Below are 17,103 nucleotides of genomic sequence, written 5' to 3' on the forward strand. Positions count from 1 at the left end.
GACAAGTGGGGACAGTGAATGACTCATGTTAATTTCAGGCAGCTCCCAGCACAGGTTGTCAGAGGGCTCCTCTGGCACTCAGTCTGTCCACCAGGGCCTGGAGCTTCTCAGACAGCGCGACCTGCAGCAGGGAGACACGGGGGTGATGGGGCCATGGGGGCAGACAGCACAGGCCAGGTTGAGGGCGGGGCCCCGCGCGCACCTGGTACAGTGCCGGCTGCTCCAGCCGCCTGTGGGCGGGGCTCAGACGGTGCAGGGACTGCTGGGCAAAGGCTCTGGATTCAGCCAGGGATGGCAGTGGCTCACACAGCTGCTGGGAGGCGGGAAGGGGCTCAAGGACAGATATCAGAGGTATCTACCTACAGGTAGCTGTAGGTAGAAGCAGTAAGACCCCCGTCGGGGCCCTTGGTCTGGGTTGAAGGTGCAGATTTGGGGGGTAGGTAGGGGTGGTCACCTGTCCCTGCTGGACCCAGAGTCGCAGCAGCGGCTCCACGTGGGCCGGCCTCACAGTACGGGACTCCCGGGCCCCTCGAGGCCACACTCTCAGCTCCTGGCCAGCCTGGGGATGTGGCTCCTCTGCCAACTGCAGCACATCTAACAGCAGAGATCCTGTGTGTGTGTGCACGTGAGGGGCGCCAAGAACAACGTGAGGGGCCTGGGGCTCGGAACCGAACCGAGGAGGGTGAAGGGGGCCTCACCATCAGAGCCCAGGAGCCGGAAGGCAGCCTTGCTCCCAGGCAATGTCTGCTTCTCGGGGTCCTCGGTCAGCTTCATCCGCGGCTGGCCTCCCACAGACACCAGCTGCGGGGACAGGGTGCTGGGCTAGCTGGACCTTCTTCCCAGACCCCTGGTCCACCCCCAGCCCACTTGCACTGTGCCCCACCTTGTAGACACAGCCCAGGGAAGGCTGGCGAGGGCAGGTGACCACACTAGTGCCGATGCCAATGACGTTCACCTCACTGCCCTGGAAGGTGAGTGGGTGGGCACTGAGCTCGGCCAGCACGTGCAGGCCCAGGGCCCCCACGCCACCCTCTGGCCTGCCCCTGCCCCACCCACCTTCTGGGCCAGCCGGGCCAGCTCCTCCTCGTCAATGTTGTTGCTGACAGCGATGGGGACTGACTGCAGCCAGGGCACCCCGAACCTGTAGTGGGGCAGCCCTTCGGATGTTCCTGACTCCCGTGGCTCCCCCTCACCTGTCCAGCCGCCCTCTAACATCTGCTGGTCTGGCTCAAGCCTTCGTGCCTACAGGCCCCTGAGTGAGCCCAGCACAGCCTCCTCGCCCACTGCAGCATTGCAACTTGGGTAGCATCAGAGAGCCTCCCTCCTGCTTCCCCTCTCAATACCCCTGAGCTGGAGGGGGTCTCTCAGCAGACAAAGCCCCTCCCAGGGACTCACTGGGCTGCAGCTGTCTGGAAGACCCCGCGGATCTCCCGAGCCTGCTGAAGCAGATCGCCACTGTCCAGCCTCACGCCCACTGCCTGGTAGCCCAGCTCCTGCAGGGCCAGGGCTACAGCCAGGAAGTTGGGGAGCCCGCTCCTGGGGACGGGGACAGGAGGGTCAGCATGGGGGGCCTGCAGCTTCTCTGCTGAGACTATCCCGGGGGATGGCTGGGCCTCACCTCCGCACACTGTAGGTGTCCAGCAGGCCCTGGAAGCCCCGGGGAAAGGCCAGGGCATAGGCCACAAAGGCTGCCCGCTCTCCCCGATGCGGCTCTTGCACACCCAGCCCCAGGTGGCCACACACACGCTCCAGCCACATCTCCACACTGGCAGCCAGATCCACCTGGGAGCCCTGACCAGCCGCTGGAGCCAACATCTATGGAGAGGGGTAAAGGACGGAAGACCCAGAGTGTGGTGGTGGTGGGGGGCGGCTGGCTAGCACCAGTAGACAGTCTAAGCACCCGTCTGCCAGCACCACACTGACACCAGCCCAGGGTGGCTTGGATGGGCCAGGCGTGGTACCTGCCTGAGGGCTGAGCAGGGGCTGGCGTCCCCTCCTTCTGGGGAAGGGATCGCCCTGGGGGTCTGCCCTCTGGAATGCAGCTAGGGGGACAGGGGTACTGACCGGGTCAGGGGGCACCTCACTGCCTGAAAAGGAAGTGACAAAGGAGTGCGCCAGGGTCCCAGCCACCGGCACGCCCCGCAGCTGTCCTGCGAGCACGTTGCTGCTGGCATCGAAGCCTAGATCAGGGTAAAGTTGGGGTACTTCAGACATTGAAGGGGGGAGGTCTCGGGGCTAGACTCCTCCTCCCTTCCGTCTCCTGGCCCTCACCGCCCAGGTAGCTGTAGGTAGAAGCAGTAAGACCCCCGTCGGGGCCCTGAGCACGCCGAAGCCCCATCTCCAGCAGCCGCTTGTCGGGCCCTGCGATCAGGCGAAGGCGCGCGGCATTTGTGGCGATGAGGCTGTGGGAGCAGGGGAGTAGGGTACCGGAGTGCCGACCAGGAAGCTACTCTGCCCGGCCTCTCTCGAGACCCTGCGAAGAGGGAGCGGGTGCGGGCCAGCGCTCCACCCCCACCCCGCCCCCGCTGGGCCACGCCCCACAGGCCTGCCGGGAAGGCCCCTCCCACTCGCAGGATCCGGCCTTCGGCCTCGGGCCCCACCCCGGGCCCCACCTGGCGTAGCTGACCAGGCAGAGGAGCGGCGTCTCCAGCAGCTGCACCACCAGGAGCGGCCCGGACACCTGCAGTAGCGGCACCTGCGAGGCGGGCTGTCACTCGGTGCCGCCCTGTCCCGTTCGCCGCCCCCAGCCACCGCGTCCCACCCTCCGCACTCACGCCGGGGAAGGCGAGGGAGCCCTCGGGCAGGGCCCGCACCGTCACACCAGAGCAGTCGAGGGCACGAAGGTGCTCAAAGAACGCGGGGTCTGTGTCTGGGGGCAGCGCCGAAGCCAGGAACTGCACATCTGGGGGCGACAGAGGCCGTGGCGGGCAGGGGCTCGGGGGCGCGCGGGTGGGGGCTCGCCGGGCCAAGGCCTACCTGCGTCCCGCAGGCGGAAGGCACGCAGGAAACGCACGCAGTCGCGCAGCCCCGCGGCCAAGGCGAAGGCTCCGCCGAACGGGCACTGGCGGAAGAAGAGCTCGAACTCGGCCTGGTCCTGCGCGCGGCCTGCGCGCCAGTAGCCCAGCGCCATGGTGGCTTGGTACAGGTCGGTGAGCAGCGGCCGCGCCGCCGCGCGCCCCTCGGGGTCCTGCTCCGCCGCCATCGCCCCGGACTCTGGCCGCCCCGCCTGCCCGTTTGACGTCGGCGCTCGCCAGGGCCCGCCCCGCCAGCGGGTTGGAGCTGGGAAGTTGGGACACCGGGGCGCGAGTGCCTCTCCTGGCAACCAGAACCCACGGGGCGAGCCGCCGGCCTTCAGACGCTGGGGAGCCGTTCTTTCAGCTGGACGCGGCTCGAGCTGGGCGTCTGCTCGCCCTGGTCGGCCCCGTGGGGCACGGTCTGTCTTGTCCCCTGCCGCCCGCGGTTCCATGCAGCGTACCGACGGTAAAAGAGGGCAATGCAAACTCCACATCCCCTCCCGCAGAGCCACTGCGGGCGTGGGTAGGGCAGCTCAGGGCCACCACCACACCGCAGCAAACCCACACTGTCCTGGGAGGAACGTGGTGCCAACCCAAGTAAGGGGCTGCTTGTCTACCAGCTGGCACAGAAGGCTCTCCGGTCCTGCACTCTAAGCCCCACAGGAATCCTAAGGGGCCTTGGAGGCCTCAACAACTCACTCTTCCTCACCAGTCACACCGGATCCAGGGAGGGACCACTAGTGACACAATCCTGCCCAGACCAGAGAGTGAAGGGGGCCACAGGTGGGCCAGGGGGCCACAGGTGGGCGGGGGCACAGCTCCATGGGGTAGTGTGTCCTGGGGCCTGTCAGGGGCCCAGGTCTCTCTCCAGTAAGTGTGTGTGTGGCGGATGCCCTTCCAGAGCTGGAGGGAGAGGGACAGGGTTAAGGGAAGAAAGCCCACCTCCTTCCTAGACATGGACAGATGCGCGCAGCGTTTCCCACAGGTGAAACAAGAGCACAAGGTCACAAGAGCAGGGCCAGGACGGCCACTGGGACCTCTTCCCTGGATGGTTCCAGGCTGGCACTTTCATACCCATGGGGATAACTCAAAAAGAGGAAGCAGAGTGGAGATGATGGGGGACCAGGTAACCCCCCCTCAGTGGAGGAGACAATGCATGTGTTAGGGCTCGACCTGGGCATGGCACTTGCAACTGAGAGCTAAGTGAGAAGGGGATGGGAGGGGCAGGTAGAGGGGTGGGCCCACATGGCCACACCAGGGACACAGGCCCAGCACGCTCCCTGAATGCACCCACCCACAGGGCCCAGACCAGGACAGACAAGAGCCAGAGAGCTGGAATCTGTCTTTATTGGCTGCAAGGCCACACAGGCTCAGGCCAGGGCTCAGATCTTGTTGAAAGCAGCAATGTCGACGCTCTGCACCTGCAGGGAGGGAGGCTGGTGGTCACACAGGGCCTTGTTTCCCAAAGTCCCACATACCTGGCGAGGGGTTCATGTGGGACACCCCTGCACCCCCGAGTGTGCCCCCTCACTCACGTGCTCCTCGAACTTGGTGATCTCCTCTTCCAGCTGGTCTGTCCCCACCTTGTCATCCTCCACCACACACTGGATCTGCAGTTTGCGGATGCCGTAGCCCACAGGCACCAGCTTGGAGCTCCCCCAGACCAACCCGTCCAGCTGGACGGAGCGCACACAGGCCTCCAGTTGGGCCATGTCCGTCTCGTCATCCCACTGAGGCGAGAGGGAAGGAGCACAGGCCGAGTTTACACTTGCCCTGCCCGTCGCTGACCCCTCCAGGGCCCCAGGCATGGGGAGGGTAGGGGAAGGTCAGAGGTGAGCCACTCACAGGCTTCACATCCAGGAGGATGGAGGACTTGGCCACCAGGGCAGGCTTCTTGGCCTTCTTCTCTGCGTACTGCCGCAGCCTCTCCTCCCGCAGCCGGGTAGCCTCTTTGTCCTCCTCCTCGTCGCTACCGAACAGGTCAATGTCGTCATCCTCATCGTCCTCCGTGGCAGTGGCCGCCTTCCTGCTGGGTGGCTCCACTTGGCGCATGGGAGACACGTGCTGCCGTGGTGGGGGGAGCGGGTGTGGAGGCTGAGACCCACGAAGGCAGGACCCCAGGCCCCTGCCCCTCACTCTGTGCCTGGGTCGGCCCGCAGAGGGCCCCCCTGCTCCTCAGCGCCAGGCCGGGGGTCCCTGGTGCGGGTGGGCCCTCACCTGGGTCTGTGGAGTGGTGGCCCGGTGGGCAGGCGAGCTCTTCTCCAGGGCGCTCAGCCGTGCCTCCAGCTTGGAGACAGCCTGCTGCAGATCCTGAACCACTGTGGGGGTACAGGGATGCTGGTTGAACGGTGAGGCCCAGGGAGGGACCCCCACCCCATCAGCCCAGGGCCTCACCCCCTCGCAGGCTCTGGTTCTCCACTTCCAGGCTGGCAATCCGGGTGACCAGCTCACTGTGGTCTCCACTGGGCCCGCTGGAGGCCCCGGGGCCTGAGCTCTGCAAGGCAGAAGGAGGTGGGGCTCACAGCTTTGCCTGCCCCTTGGGGTCCCCCGTTCACAGCTGTGCTGAAGCAGAGCCCCGAGTTCAGCCTAGGGGGAAGCCATGCGAGCTCCAGGCCAAGGTGGCACCATAGCCAAGTGGGAACTCAGCCCAGGAAGCCAGGGGCTCGGGCAGCCCCAACACGGAAGCAGCGAAGAGCCTCAGCTGCCTGTGGGGGTGGAGGGAGGAGGCCAAAGACTCACAGCTCCAGGGGCGGCCAGACCCAGGGCAGGGCGACCAGGCAGCACAGCCTTGAGCAGGGGACAGCAGGGGAGGGCCCGCTGTGGGTGGGAGGACGAGCAGGCAGTGCAGGAGCAGCAGCCCGGCCCTGCCTCCCCAGGCCACACGGCTGCCCGCCTTGCAAAGCTCCAGTGATGCAGCGACCCAGCCCAGCTGCCGGCCTGCTGCGCTCCTCCCTGAAGGGGAGCCCCTGTCATCTACCCCAGGTGGCACTGCCCAGGGAGCTCACCCACAGGGCGCCTTGGCTCGAGCCAGAGCTAAACACCAGGAGCCAGCATGCGGTCACGTGCACCCTGCACCCCAAAGGAACGGCTCCCAGGACAGGCGCCTGGCTGTTTTCAGATGGCTGCTGCCTGCCTCCAGCATCCAGTCACGAGAAACCTGAGGCATTGGGCCTGCCACCAAGCACCATTCGGAAGCCACATGGCTCCTCCATGCCCTGCACACCCCCAGAGGCTGACAGACGCTGGCCCCCTGTTCCAGGGCCAGCGGGCAGTGTTGGGTTGACGCCATGTCCCACAGGCCATCACTCCCACCACACAGAGAACCACCAGCAGAGCTGGCCAGTGGAGCCTGGTGACGGGAAGGGGCCGCGACCAGCCCCCGGACGTCCCCTCCCCTCATGTCAGCCCAGGAATCTACCCCAACCACCCCCACCTTCCTACTCGAGTCAGTGGCTGGCCGCCCCGGCCCCCATGGCTGACCACCCTCGGCACATCTCCGCCTCCGGCTCGCAGCTCAGCTCGCTCAGCCATTCCCACGAGGAGGGTCCACAGGCCCCCTGGCTTGGGGACGTGATCCAGAACCACCTGCTCCTCGGAAGCCCACCTCCCTCCAGGGCTCCACGCCCAGGCCAGGCCCTGCCTCCTGGAGGATCCGTGCCACAAAGCAGATCACACAGGTCCTGGAGCCTCGAGGCCCTGCTGTGCCTGCTGCCCGGGCCTGAGAGCCTCCCAGCACAGCCCTGGCGACAGCACTGACAGGCCCCAGGGCGCGGGCCCCGGGCCACAAGCACACCGCCGCTCAGCACAGGGCGAGCAACAGGCCGCCCTACGGCCTCCAGGCCCGGGGCTAGCCTCCCACCCTGACCGAGGAGGAAGCCATGGGCTCAGTGAGGCGGCCATTCCACGACGGCGGGGTGCGGGCAGTGCCACCCGAGATTCTGCACCCGGAAGTCCGTGTCCCTGCCTGCAGCCTGGCTGGCACCAGCCCCCAGGAACCTCTGGAGCCCTGGTGTGTGCTGGGCCTGTCTGCCCCAACCCAAGCCCAGCGCTGGGCCGGCACCCTTTCCGGGCGGCTGGAGGCCCCACCACAGGGTTTCAGGGTGGGGGACACTGTCAACAGTGGGGTCCTCACAGGGGTGATCAGTTGCAACGGGGTCATGAGAGGGGTCCCAACCCAGTGACTGGTGTCCTTGCCAGCAGAGATTTGTTCACAGAAAGAAGATGGAAAGACACAAGAAGACAGCCACCAACACGCTGAGGCCTCTCCTGAGAGCCTCAGAAGGAACCCACCCCATCCACACCTTCCGCTCCGACTGACCCTCCAGACCGTCAAAACAAGTTTGTGTTGTTTCGGTCACCTGGTGCATGATGCTTTGTCATTACAGAGCCAGCTTGAAGTCCCCTGACCCTGTGGAAGAGTGACCCCAGGGCAGAGGGTCTGAGGAGCGGGACGGCCCGGTGTCGTCACAAAGGGCCCCATCAGGGAAAGGCAGGAGAGATGGAGAGAAACGAGATGGAAACGGGGGTCAGAGTCCCGACACCGCTGGCTGGAAGCCACAGGCCAAGGCATGTGGGCAGCTTCTCAATGCTGGAAAAGGCAGGAAGGTGGGTTCTCTCCTGGAGTCTCCAGGAGCAGCACAGCTCTGTGGACAGTGAGGCCGAGGCCGGACACTACCCTGCGGCCCTGAGCGGGTGAGCAGCAGGATTGCCATCCCCGAGGGCCATGCCCCAGCCAGGCTAGGGACAGAGCTGGATGGGGCCGTGCCCCATTCCTGACCTCAAGTGGGCCGGGAGGCCACGCTGGGCTGCAGGCCCCTCTCTGGGCCTCCAATCAAGATGGTAGCTTCACACCCTGTGAAAGCTTCACGCTGGGAAAGACTGAAGGCGGGAGAAGGGGACAACAGAGGATGAGATGGTTGGATGGCATCACTGACTCAATGGACATGAGCTCGAGCAAGCTCCGGGAAATGGTGAAGGACAGGGAGGCCTGGCATGCTGAAGTCCACAGGGTCGCAAAGAGCCAGACACAACTGACTGCCTGAACGACCATGACGACACCGTGACCCACCCCTCCGGGGACAGCCACAGCTGATAGGCAGGAGGAAGCAGGGCAGGAGCCAGGACGCAGGCAGCTGCAGGCCTGGGGCGGCAGGAGCAGCCACCACAAGGCAGGCAGCGCCGGGTGACCGCCAGCTCCGCGAGGCCGTGGGCGGTGCGGTGGGCAGCCCTGCATGCCTCACCCCAAGGTGCCCTGAAGGCCGTGCTGGGGGAAATGCCAGAAAGGCCACCTGGTCTGAGGGCAGTACTCACTCCAGCCAGAGACTTCTGGATGTTTTCTCTGGCTCTCGCGATGTCACGGAGGATCACACTGGCACCATTCTCCTGCAGACAGTGCAAAGAGAACCTGTCTGTCGTTTTTCAATTAAAATTTTTTCTACAAATAAGCAAACCTCAGCTACCCCAAGGCCCAAGTGCAGCAGCCCCTACCTGGCGTGAGGAGCCAGCTACGGGCCCGTTCATCTGCTCGTAGAACTTTCTTTCTGCATCATCGTATTTGAACTTGTCAAACCAGATCTTCTCATGCACGAGGAAGTTTGTGGCCATTTTTCTGTTGAAGAGAAGAGAGACTAAGACCCACCGGGAGGAGAGGCTGCCCACGCCAAGGCCCCAGGACCTGCCCGCACGCGTGCCCTTCCGACGGCCTGGACCCCAAGGGAGCAGGGCAAGCTGTCCAGTCCTGGGTGGCAAGGGCTCCAGGTCCCAGAACAGGGCACCAGAGGTTCTCAGTGTGGGCCACAACAAGCCTGGGACCCCTCTAACCCCAAGCCTGCTTTATGGACTCCTTTCAGGGCTAAGGCCAGTGGTCTCCATGCCAGTCCCTAAGACCAGCGACTCTCAAAGCATGGCCAGGGACCTCTGGGGGTCACCAAGGTCCTCCCTTTGCCCACCATGTATCTGTTCAAGGCTGGATTGGTCAGACAATACACACCCACACACTGAATGCACAGCAGGTTTAGGAATCCAGCTGTCTCCTATTAAGCCACACACAAGATTTGCAAAAATACAAAATAAGGCCAACCTACTTCACTGAATATTTGTTATAGAAAAACTGTTTCTCACATAAGTGTCAGTGATGTGTAACAAGATTCTTATCTGTCCACTAGTAAGTAATGCATTTAACTACTACAGTGGGACAACCAAGAGAGAAAACAAACACTCTCTAACACCCCGAGACCCATAAGTGTGAGTCCGGCTGCTCCAGGTGGGCCTGTGAGCCGGATCCAGCCGCGTTCAAGGCTGCAGCCAGCAGCTTCTCCACCACTCCACAAGGCAGGGGAGCCGCCAGACCTGGGCCACGGCCCAGACTCCATAAGCAAAGTCCGCTGCTCAGGGCTGCCCGTCCCTCAGCCAGTGCAACAGAACAGGACCCGATCCTGCCAACACTCTTTGCTGCAGATCCCTGGCCCACCACCAGACCTCGGTGACGAGAGGGGCGGGACCCTGAGACCCCCCCCAACCCTCCCCGAGAGGCACCGTGAAGACTGTTTTAGACCCACACCTTGCCTCCAGCCTTCTGGGGAACATCTGACCACAACAGACCCCACACCAAGGCCAAGACCCTATCAAACCAGCATGTCCATGCCCTCTGAGAGGCAGAGGGGCTCCTGCCAGAGTCTGGGGTCCAGGGAGCTCTCTCCACATACCTGCTGGCCCTCTGCACCCCAGGCCCTCTCCCTACTGTTGCGCCTCCAGGCTGCCTGGGGTCCACCCGTCTCTGCCTATGTGCCTAAGCCCCGCAGGCTAGCAGACCCCTTCCTCGGCCAGGCCCTGGCCCCCAGAGATCAGCTGGTACTGCACAAAATCACTCTGGGGCCAGACCCCTGGATCCACAGGCAGGAGGCAAGTCGGCCTTGTCCAGTGGGTGTCTTTCAGACTCAGGCGGAGCACCGGAGACGCCCACCTCATCTCAGGTGGCTTCAGATGAGGGAGGCGGGGAGACGGCAGAATGGGTGGGGGGCTGAGCCCAGTGGGGCTCAGAGACGAGGACCCACCATTGCACGCCCCCGCCCCCACCTGTGACCGTCAGGGAGGACTCTCCAAGCTGCCCGGCCAGAGGGGAAACACCGCACAGGCCACATTTGGGCCCACCCCGACCCCGTGGGGGTGACCAGGATGCAGTGCCCCCCAGGTGGAGCCCAGAGGCAGCAGTGCCCAGGGCAGAGCCCTCTCCCTGGAGAGCCGCTTGGGTAGCCCGCTTGGCCGGGCCGGTAGTCTTGGGATGAGCCCTGCCAGGGTGGGAGCAGGGAGGGGTTGCATGCTGGCCTGGGAAGCCCAGGCGCCCAGCTGGCACGCTTCTCCTACTTGGGTCTCAGGCTGGACATGGATGGGCCCGGCCGGGCACCGGGTCGGTGAGCCAGGGACGCAGCTTCGAGACGCCAGGCCATGCGCAGGGCCTCGGCCGCGTGGTGGCGGCACTCCGCGCTGTCGTAGCTGGGCTTGCTGAGCCAGGGGGCCTCGGCGTCCTTGTGTAGGAAGTACCAGTAGGGCAGGGCACAGGGGGCCTCCCCGTTGGCCCGCCGCGGCCCAAGCCGCTTGCTTCCCGCAGCGTTACGGCCCCTCCGGTCTCTGCGGCCCCGCCGGGCACCCTCCGCCTGGCTGGCTCGCTCCTGCAGGCGCACCTTCCCGGGGGGATGGCCGTCAAACAGGGCCTCATAGAAGCCCCTCTCGGCTGCATCGTAGCGGGGTTTCTCCAGCCACACCTCCCGCACCAGCGCCTGCAGGCTACCCAGTGGCGGCTGGCCATTGGCTGGTGGACCAGGCTGGCAGACAAGGTGCAGATCGAGGGCGGCCGCCCGCTGGCCCGTGTCGGGAGCCCCCGGTGCACCACTCCCCTCTGTGGCCAGCAGCAGGGCCTGAGACCACTCCACAAATGCCCGCTCAGCCTGGTCGAAGGACGACTTGTTGACCCAGATGCCCCAGGTCACATGGTGGCAGGCCACCTGGCTCCCGTGGGTGCAGGGGGCCCCAGGTGCCAGGGCGGGATGCTGAGCTGCCTGGGCAGCCGCGTCAGCTAGCCTCTGGCGGTACAAGCTCTCCGCCTGGTCGAAAAGCGGCTTGTCCAGCCAGACATGGTCGGCCGAGAGGCCCACGAGGGCCAGGTCCGCCTGGCCGAGCCAGCCCTTTGGGGAGCGCTTCCTCTTTTTCTGCAGCGGTTTCTTCCCGTCGAGGTTGTTCCCGGTCTCGTTCCTGCCACCGCTGTCCGCCTCGTCCTCCTGACCTGGCCCATTCACGGCCAGCGTCTCGGCCAGGAGCTGCTGGGCGGCGGCTCTCGTGGCCTCGTGCTCATAGAACCTCCGCTCGGCTTCCCCATACTTCTGCTTGTCCTCCCAGACGGTCTCCAGGGCGCAGGAGGACTTCAAGCTCCTCATCTTGCGTGCAGCGTTAAAAAGCAAGCACAAGAGGGCAGTTGCAACACAGCCCCTCCCAGTTGGCCCTCCCCGCTCGGCCTCCCAAATGGGGTGCCCTGGGGCAGCATGCACAAGGAGCTCGGAAGGCATTCAACACGCATGTGCGGGGCCGTGGCGGGGGCGGAGGGGCACGTGTGCGTGTGTATCATCCTAACTGCAAAACTTGTCTCATCCAACAAGTACCCAGGCTCTCTCCAAGAGGTCCAGAGAACACTTTCCAAACCTCTTTGGTAATGGAAACCTTTCCTGTGAACCCCCAAAATGGCCACCAGGTAAAACACAGGACACACTCAGCTAATCTGACTTTGACGTCGACAGCAAATGATCTTGAGAATAAGTCTGTCCCATGAAACTGTTGAGACTCCCACTGAAAAGTGAGTTGCTGTTCATCTGAAATTTTAACTGGACATCCTGTGCTTTCACTAGGCCTGGCCAAACCCCCTAAGGCACCAGGGCTTCCGTTCTACGGAAATGACTTGGTGGTCTCAGAGGTTGACCCCACACGGCACACCCCGCCTGACCTGAGTCCCCCACCCGCATGGCCACACTGCCATCCTGAGCAGGCCCTGTTCCAAAGGGGAACTGGAAGGTCGGGGACAAAGGGCAGCCAGGAGCAGAGGGTGCGAGCTCACCCCCGTGGAGGCCAAATCCGGGGACACAGCAGGGAATCACTATCTAAAAGGGAAGGTCCCCAGTGGCCCAGGCAGAACCTGGCCACCCCGTCTCCAGAGCAATGGGCAATCAGCCCCACCATGGGTGCACCTCGACGGGCCGCGCGGGAACCTGAGTCCTGTCCCTGCGCTTCAGCACCTTTTGGTTAAGGGGCTCTGTCACCAGAACACTGGGAGGTGGACTCGGGGCTCCGCACCTCCCGCCATGGCCTCTGCACAAGCTGCTGCTGCAGCCCGATCCTGCTGCTGGCGTGGGGTCCCCCGTTCTGCTCTGGGGCATCAGGTTCCACAGACTGGACCCCGCCCAAGCAGCCCAAAATGCTACAGCACCCCCCACCACCAGAAGCAGCCCCGCCCAGGAAGCCAGCCTGCTCTTGGGCTGTACCAGGGGCCCCAAGCCCATACCAGACCGGCCAGTTCTCGAGTGGGGCTGGACTGGTCAAGGTCTCCATGCCCCTCAGATCCTACTCTGAACCCTGTGCTGGAAGCAGAGGCACCAGGCCAACTGGGCCAGGGGCTGGGCAGCTGTCCCCCAGAATGTCCCATGTCCCCTGCCGCCACCGTGTGGTCTGTGGAGCCCTCACCTAGGATGAGGCCCCAGGGGGAGGCAGACTGTCGCCCTGATGGCACACCCTCCCTGCTGCTCCCTGCAGCATCTACAGCCCTTTCCTAACACCACCCCCCGCAACCAAAACCCGATTCCAATTACCCTGCAATGCACAGGCTAAGTCCCGACCTGCCCAGGACATCAGGGAGACCCCTGTACTCTGAGGGGTGGGGGGCCCCAGGCTTAAAAGGGTCCCTGGCTGCCCCCTCGAGCCTCCCCCAGGCGGCAGTGGCACTTACCGAGGCCAGGATGACGGCAGAGGCAGTGCTGGGGGGCAGAGCCGGGTGCCCAGGGGGCAGGGGCATTGTGACATCACCCACTGTCCCCAGGGGCTGCAGGCCTACCAGGCTGGGCCTGTCTGCCCTCCCCTACAGACCCTCACACAGCAGCCTTGCCCACCAGGCTGAAGCCCTGCCTGAACCTAGCGGCCTAGACACATAGCTCCTCACACCAGGTCAGGCTCCACCTGGAGCCCTCTGAGCCACTGCTCCGGGCAAGGGAGCCGTTTATGAACATGCCTGAGAGCCAGGCTGGCCAGGTTGGTGGTGGCGCCCTGCCTTCCCACAGGTGGAGGAACGCAGGCTGATCCCTCCTCGGGTACCCCCCACTGCCAGGGCTGGGGCTGGCTCGGCCTGGGACAGAGCAGAGGCTAACCCCCAGGCCCAGCCTCCACTCCAGATGAGGTCAGGGGCCCCAGAGGTGTCAGGATGCAGCAGGCATGGGGGCTGGGCTGCAGTGCCCAGACGCCTGGGGCAGGAGGGTACTTACTTTCCCTTTGGTCTCCTAGGACAGCATGAAGAGAAAGCAGCAAGGTTAGAGGTGGTCTGACAGGGTGGCCTGAGCAGGCTGGGGGCCTTTGCTGAAGCTGCTTGGTGAGGCGGCGTGGAGGCAAGTTTGGAGGAGAAAGACAGCCAGAGCTCACCCCCAAATCCCTGTTCAGTTCAGTTCAGTCACTCAGTCGTGTCCGACTCTCTGCGACCTCATGGACCGCAGCGCGCCAGGCCTTCCTGTCCATCACCAACTCCCGGAGTTTACCCAAACTCATGTCCGTTGAGTCAGTGATGCCATCCAGCCATCTCATCCTCTGTCGTTCCCTTCTCTTCCCGCTTCCAACCCGCCCAAATCCCAGGGGTGGCCAAGTCCATGCTTGGGGGCAGTGCTGCTCCATCGTCACTCAAAATGGGCCGGTCCTGGGGTTCCTGGGGCCGGAGCCCCCACAGCACCAAGGCCCCAGCTGGGCTCTGCCCTGAGCCCACCTGGGCATGAGCCAGCACCTCCAGTACCCCACTGTCCATGGGGAGCGGGGTGGGGATCCCCCACTCCATAGGGTCCAGGCCTCTGGACCAAGTGCAAGGTGACAAGGACCCCACTGGAGGGCCCTACATGGGCACCCAGGCCCAGTGCCCATGCTGGACAAGGCCTCTCCCTCGGGGCCACTGTTGGGGCAGGGGCAAAAGCCCATGTGGGCAGGGTGCCACTGTCCCCGCAGGCCTCTTGGGGACAAAAGGATGGATGGGGCGCCCGGCCCTGAGCCGGCAAGGGGCGGCAGCCCAGGAGCCAAGGACCCGGCCAGCCCTGCCCCCAGGCCCCTGCCATCCCCCGCAGTTCATGCCATGCTGTGGCCAGCACTAGAGCACCAGCATGAGGTCAGCAGCACGTGGGGTACACCAGGAACCTCAGGGGGCGTGCCACAAGGCTCTGGGAGGAGGAGGACCACACAGGCCAGCCACCCCGGCAAGGCCGACCACACGGTGCAGGCCAGCTGGTCAAGCCGGTGTCTGGACAGGGACGCTGGAGGGTGGGGCGCCAGGGTATCTCATGACAGCTGGACCGCTGACTCGCCTGCAGGGCCAAGGGCAGGCTGCTGGCCACTGAGGCCGGTCGAGACCTCCTGCACGAGAGGGGCTGCGAGGGCTGCCAGGCCCTGGGGTCAAGGCAGTGAAGCAGCTCACCCCTGCCCCCAAGCCCAGGCCCGGGGAATGAGTACCCCCGGCTCTGCCCAGCGGACCGTCTCCAAAGCAGGGCCAAGCTGGGGCTCCGCCCAGCGGGAGGGCGGTCCTGCAGTGCCAGAGGGACCCCGCAGCGGCCCCGCCCAGAACACTCTGGCTGCAGGGTCCTGAAGGTGAGGACACCATGGTGGGGGGCCCACAAGCCCCTGGGTGAAAGGAGGTTTCCAGATAACCCAGGGCTCACAGGGCCCCATCGCAGCCACACACAGAGGGGCTCCCAGGTCATCCACCCGGGGGTCAAAACGCCCCGCCCACGTTCCGCAGGAAGTGGGAATCGGGGTGAGGTGTGTGCAAACAGGGCCCTTGGCTGGTATGGCCTGACGGAGAGCTGCCGGACAGAGCACCCTCTGTACAGGGTCCAGGAGGGAGAGTGAGGGCAGCTATGCCCCGGGGCAACTGCAGGGCCATGATGCCCCCTGCCCTTCCCTAGGGGTGACTGCCACAGCCCCAAGTCCCTCCTCAGATGCTTTCCCACCTGACTCCTGGACAGTCCAGGGGGGGATGCCTGCACCCCAAGACTCAGGCCCCACGCTATGGCTGTCCACGGCACCCCTCCCTGGCCAGCACCCTGTCTACACTGCAATGCCACAGCCATGGTGCTATTTCTGCCCTGTCTCTGGTGCCCCGTCAATCTACCCGGGCCGCCGGGTCCTGCGCCCCTCCCCCGGGGCGGCTCCAGCAGCATGCACCAGGCACCTGTGACCCCTCACACAGCTGGGGAGCTGGAGGGGGGAGACACGTCCCGGGTTAGTAGGTGAGGGCCTGGGACTCCACGTCTCACTTTGACACCAGTCCTTCACACAAATGTCACACTGCTGTCCACCTTGAAATCACACATGTCATCTTAAAACATGGGCACAGGGCCAGAGCTCACTTCTTGCCTGCAGCCCCTGGAAACCTGACACCAAGGCACACTGGAGATAAGCTGTGCTGAGCCCTGCGGCCTCACCCAGCTCCCCAGGACAGAGACCAGGGTCAAGCCCTTCAAGGGGCTCTGCCAGGGGATAGCGCCAACCCACCCAGGCTCCAGTGAAGCCCACAGCGGCCGCGCTCCAAGGTGAGGAGCTGGAGGGGACCCCCGGCGCTGGCCCAGGACTGACCTTCCTGAGGCGCTGGCCCAGGGCACCTGCTCCTTGTAGTCTGCGTCTGGAGCTGGGGAGAGTGGTCTCATGAAGGACGCAGTCACCGCGAGCTCAGCCCACTTACTGGCTGAGGCCTCTCAGAGGAGCTGGGAGTGTCAGAGCTGCTTCTGAAACAAGACCCGGGGCCTCCCCGGCCCCAGGCCCGGCCCACTCCTTCACTCTCCAGGGTCAACTTGCTCTCCTGACGAACTAGGACCACCCACACAAACGGCTTTCTGGCTCTCGGAGGCACTTTGCTCTGCAAACCTGAGGACGCCTCCAACGGGTCCCCATCCTACTTGGCTCCAGTACAAGCCTCTCCCTTCTTCGTTCCAGCGACACTGCCCACTACCTGGACCAACCTAGCCCCTTCATCCCTCTCAGGGAACGCGGTGTTTCAGTCACCCAGCAATCACGTCCTTACGCTTCCCCGCGTCCGTGTACTGTCCACGCTCTGAGACAGCTTGACGGAGCTTGGGCCCGCGCCTGGTTCCCAGGCCCAGAGCCAGCGTGCATCAGTCAGCTGCTCAACAAACCCGGACAAACTGGAAGCTACAGGCCCGGGCCACAGCTGGGCAAACATCCATGTCACCCACCGAGGCGGGGGGCAGAGCGGCCCCGGCATCCCCGCCGCCGCCCTCCCGCCGGGGCAGCCGCAGGGGTCCGGCGGGCACGTGGCCCGCGCGCCCCGCCCCTCCGCGCGGCCACCAGCCCGCAGCAGGCCCCGCGCCGCGGACTCCGCGGCACTGCGGCCTGGCCCCCGCCAGCGCAGCGCGGCCGCCCCTCCCCTGGGCCCGGGGCCATGCGGCACGAGCCGCGGTACTCACACGCCAGCCAAGGACGCGGCGACCAACGAGGAAGGATCAGCGGCGTGCGACGGCAGAGGAAAGGGAGGGCCACGCGGTCCGCGCACGGGAAGTGAAGCGGCAGGCTCTACCACGCGCCGGGACGCAGGGGACGCGGCCCGCGCGCACACCCTGCCGCGCGGCCCAGGCCCTCCGCGCGACGCTCCCCGTGGGAGCGAGGGCGGAAGCGAGTGGGAGACCCCCGCGGAGCTCGCCCTTTCCGGGAGGAGCTGGAGCAAACCACTGGGCACGGCGCCGGCCCCGCCCCCGCACCCCCGTCCCCCTCCGCTGCAGCTCGGGTGGACTCGGCGGGCGGGGGCCAGTGACGCGCGGGGCGGGGCGGGGACGGGGGCCTAGCGCGCTTGCGC

General features: G+C 65.2%; 2 protein-coding genes across 12 annotated transcripts; both read right to left on the reverse strand.

The window, feature by feature from the left end:
* Window positions 1-10: 10 nt before the first annotated feature.
* Window positions 11-3,249, reverse strand: NAPRT (nicotinate phosphoribosyltransferase). Of its 10 annotated transcripts, none has more exons than XM_006045154.4 (13): window positions 2,977-3,246; window positions 2,814-2,902; window positions 2,613-2,695; window positions 2,272-2,402; window positions 2,065-2,180; window positions 1,619-1,815; window positions 1,396-1,536; window positions 1,057-1,141; window positions 884-964; window positions 699-801; window positions 455-609; window positions 203-313; window positions 11-121 (listed from the first exon to the last, which is right to left on the reverse strand). In XM_006045154.4, the coding sequence occupies exons 1-13, from the start codon at window positions 3,200-3,202 to the stop codon at window positions 59-61; spliced, it is 1,581 nt and encodes a 526-aa protein (XP_006045216.4). In that variant the 5' UTR covers window positions 3,203-3,246; the 3' UTR covers window positions 11-58. The 10 variants fall into 10 exon arrangements, 9 of the variants coding, with proteins under 9 accessions (XP_006045216.4, XP_025120688.3, XP_025120687.3 ...); XM_025264903.3 differs by having other exon boundaries at window positions 455-594; window positions 2,775-2,902; XM_025264902.3 differs by having other exon boundaries at window positions 2,775-2,902; window positions 2,977-3,245.
* Window positions 3,250-4,341: 1,092 nt separating this feature from the next.
* Window positions 4,342-16,892, reverse strand: EEF1D (eukaryotic translation elongation factor 1 delta). Of its 2 annotated transcripts, none has more exons than XM_025264893.2 (8): window positions 16,718-16,892; window positions 8,502-8,622; window positions 8,325-8,396; window positions 5,409-5,508; window positions 5,232-5,332; window positions 4,860-5,078; window positions 4,550-4,744; window positions 4,342-4,435 (listed from the first exon to the last, which is right to left on the reverse strand). In XM_025264893.2, the coding sequence occupies exons 2-8, from the start codon at window positions 8,616-8,618 to the stop codon at window positions 4,397-4,399; spliced, it is 843 nt and encodes a 280-aa protein (XP_025120678.1). In that variant the 5' UTR covers window positions 8,619-8,622; window positions 16,718-16,892; the 3' UTR covers window positions 4,342-4,396. The 2 variants fall into 2 exon arrangements, with proteins under 2 accessions (XP_025120678.1, XP_006045221.4); XM_006045159.4 differs by lacking the exon at window positions 16,718-16,892 and adding an exon at window positions 10,377-12,027.
* Between the last annotated feature and the right edge of the window lie 211 nt (window positions 16,893-17,103).

Source organism: Bubalus bubalis, chromosome 15 (assembly GCF_019923935.1).
Source record: "Bubalus bubalis isolate 160015118507 breed Murrah chromosome 15, NDDB_SH_1, whole genome shotgun sequence".
In the NCBI taxonomy this organism is placed as follows: Eukaryota; Metazoa; Chordata; class Mammalia; order Artiodactyla; family Bovidae; genus Bubalus; species Bubalus bubalis.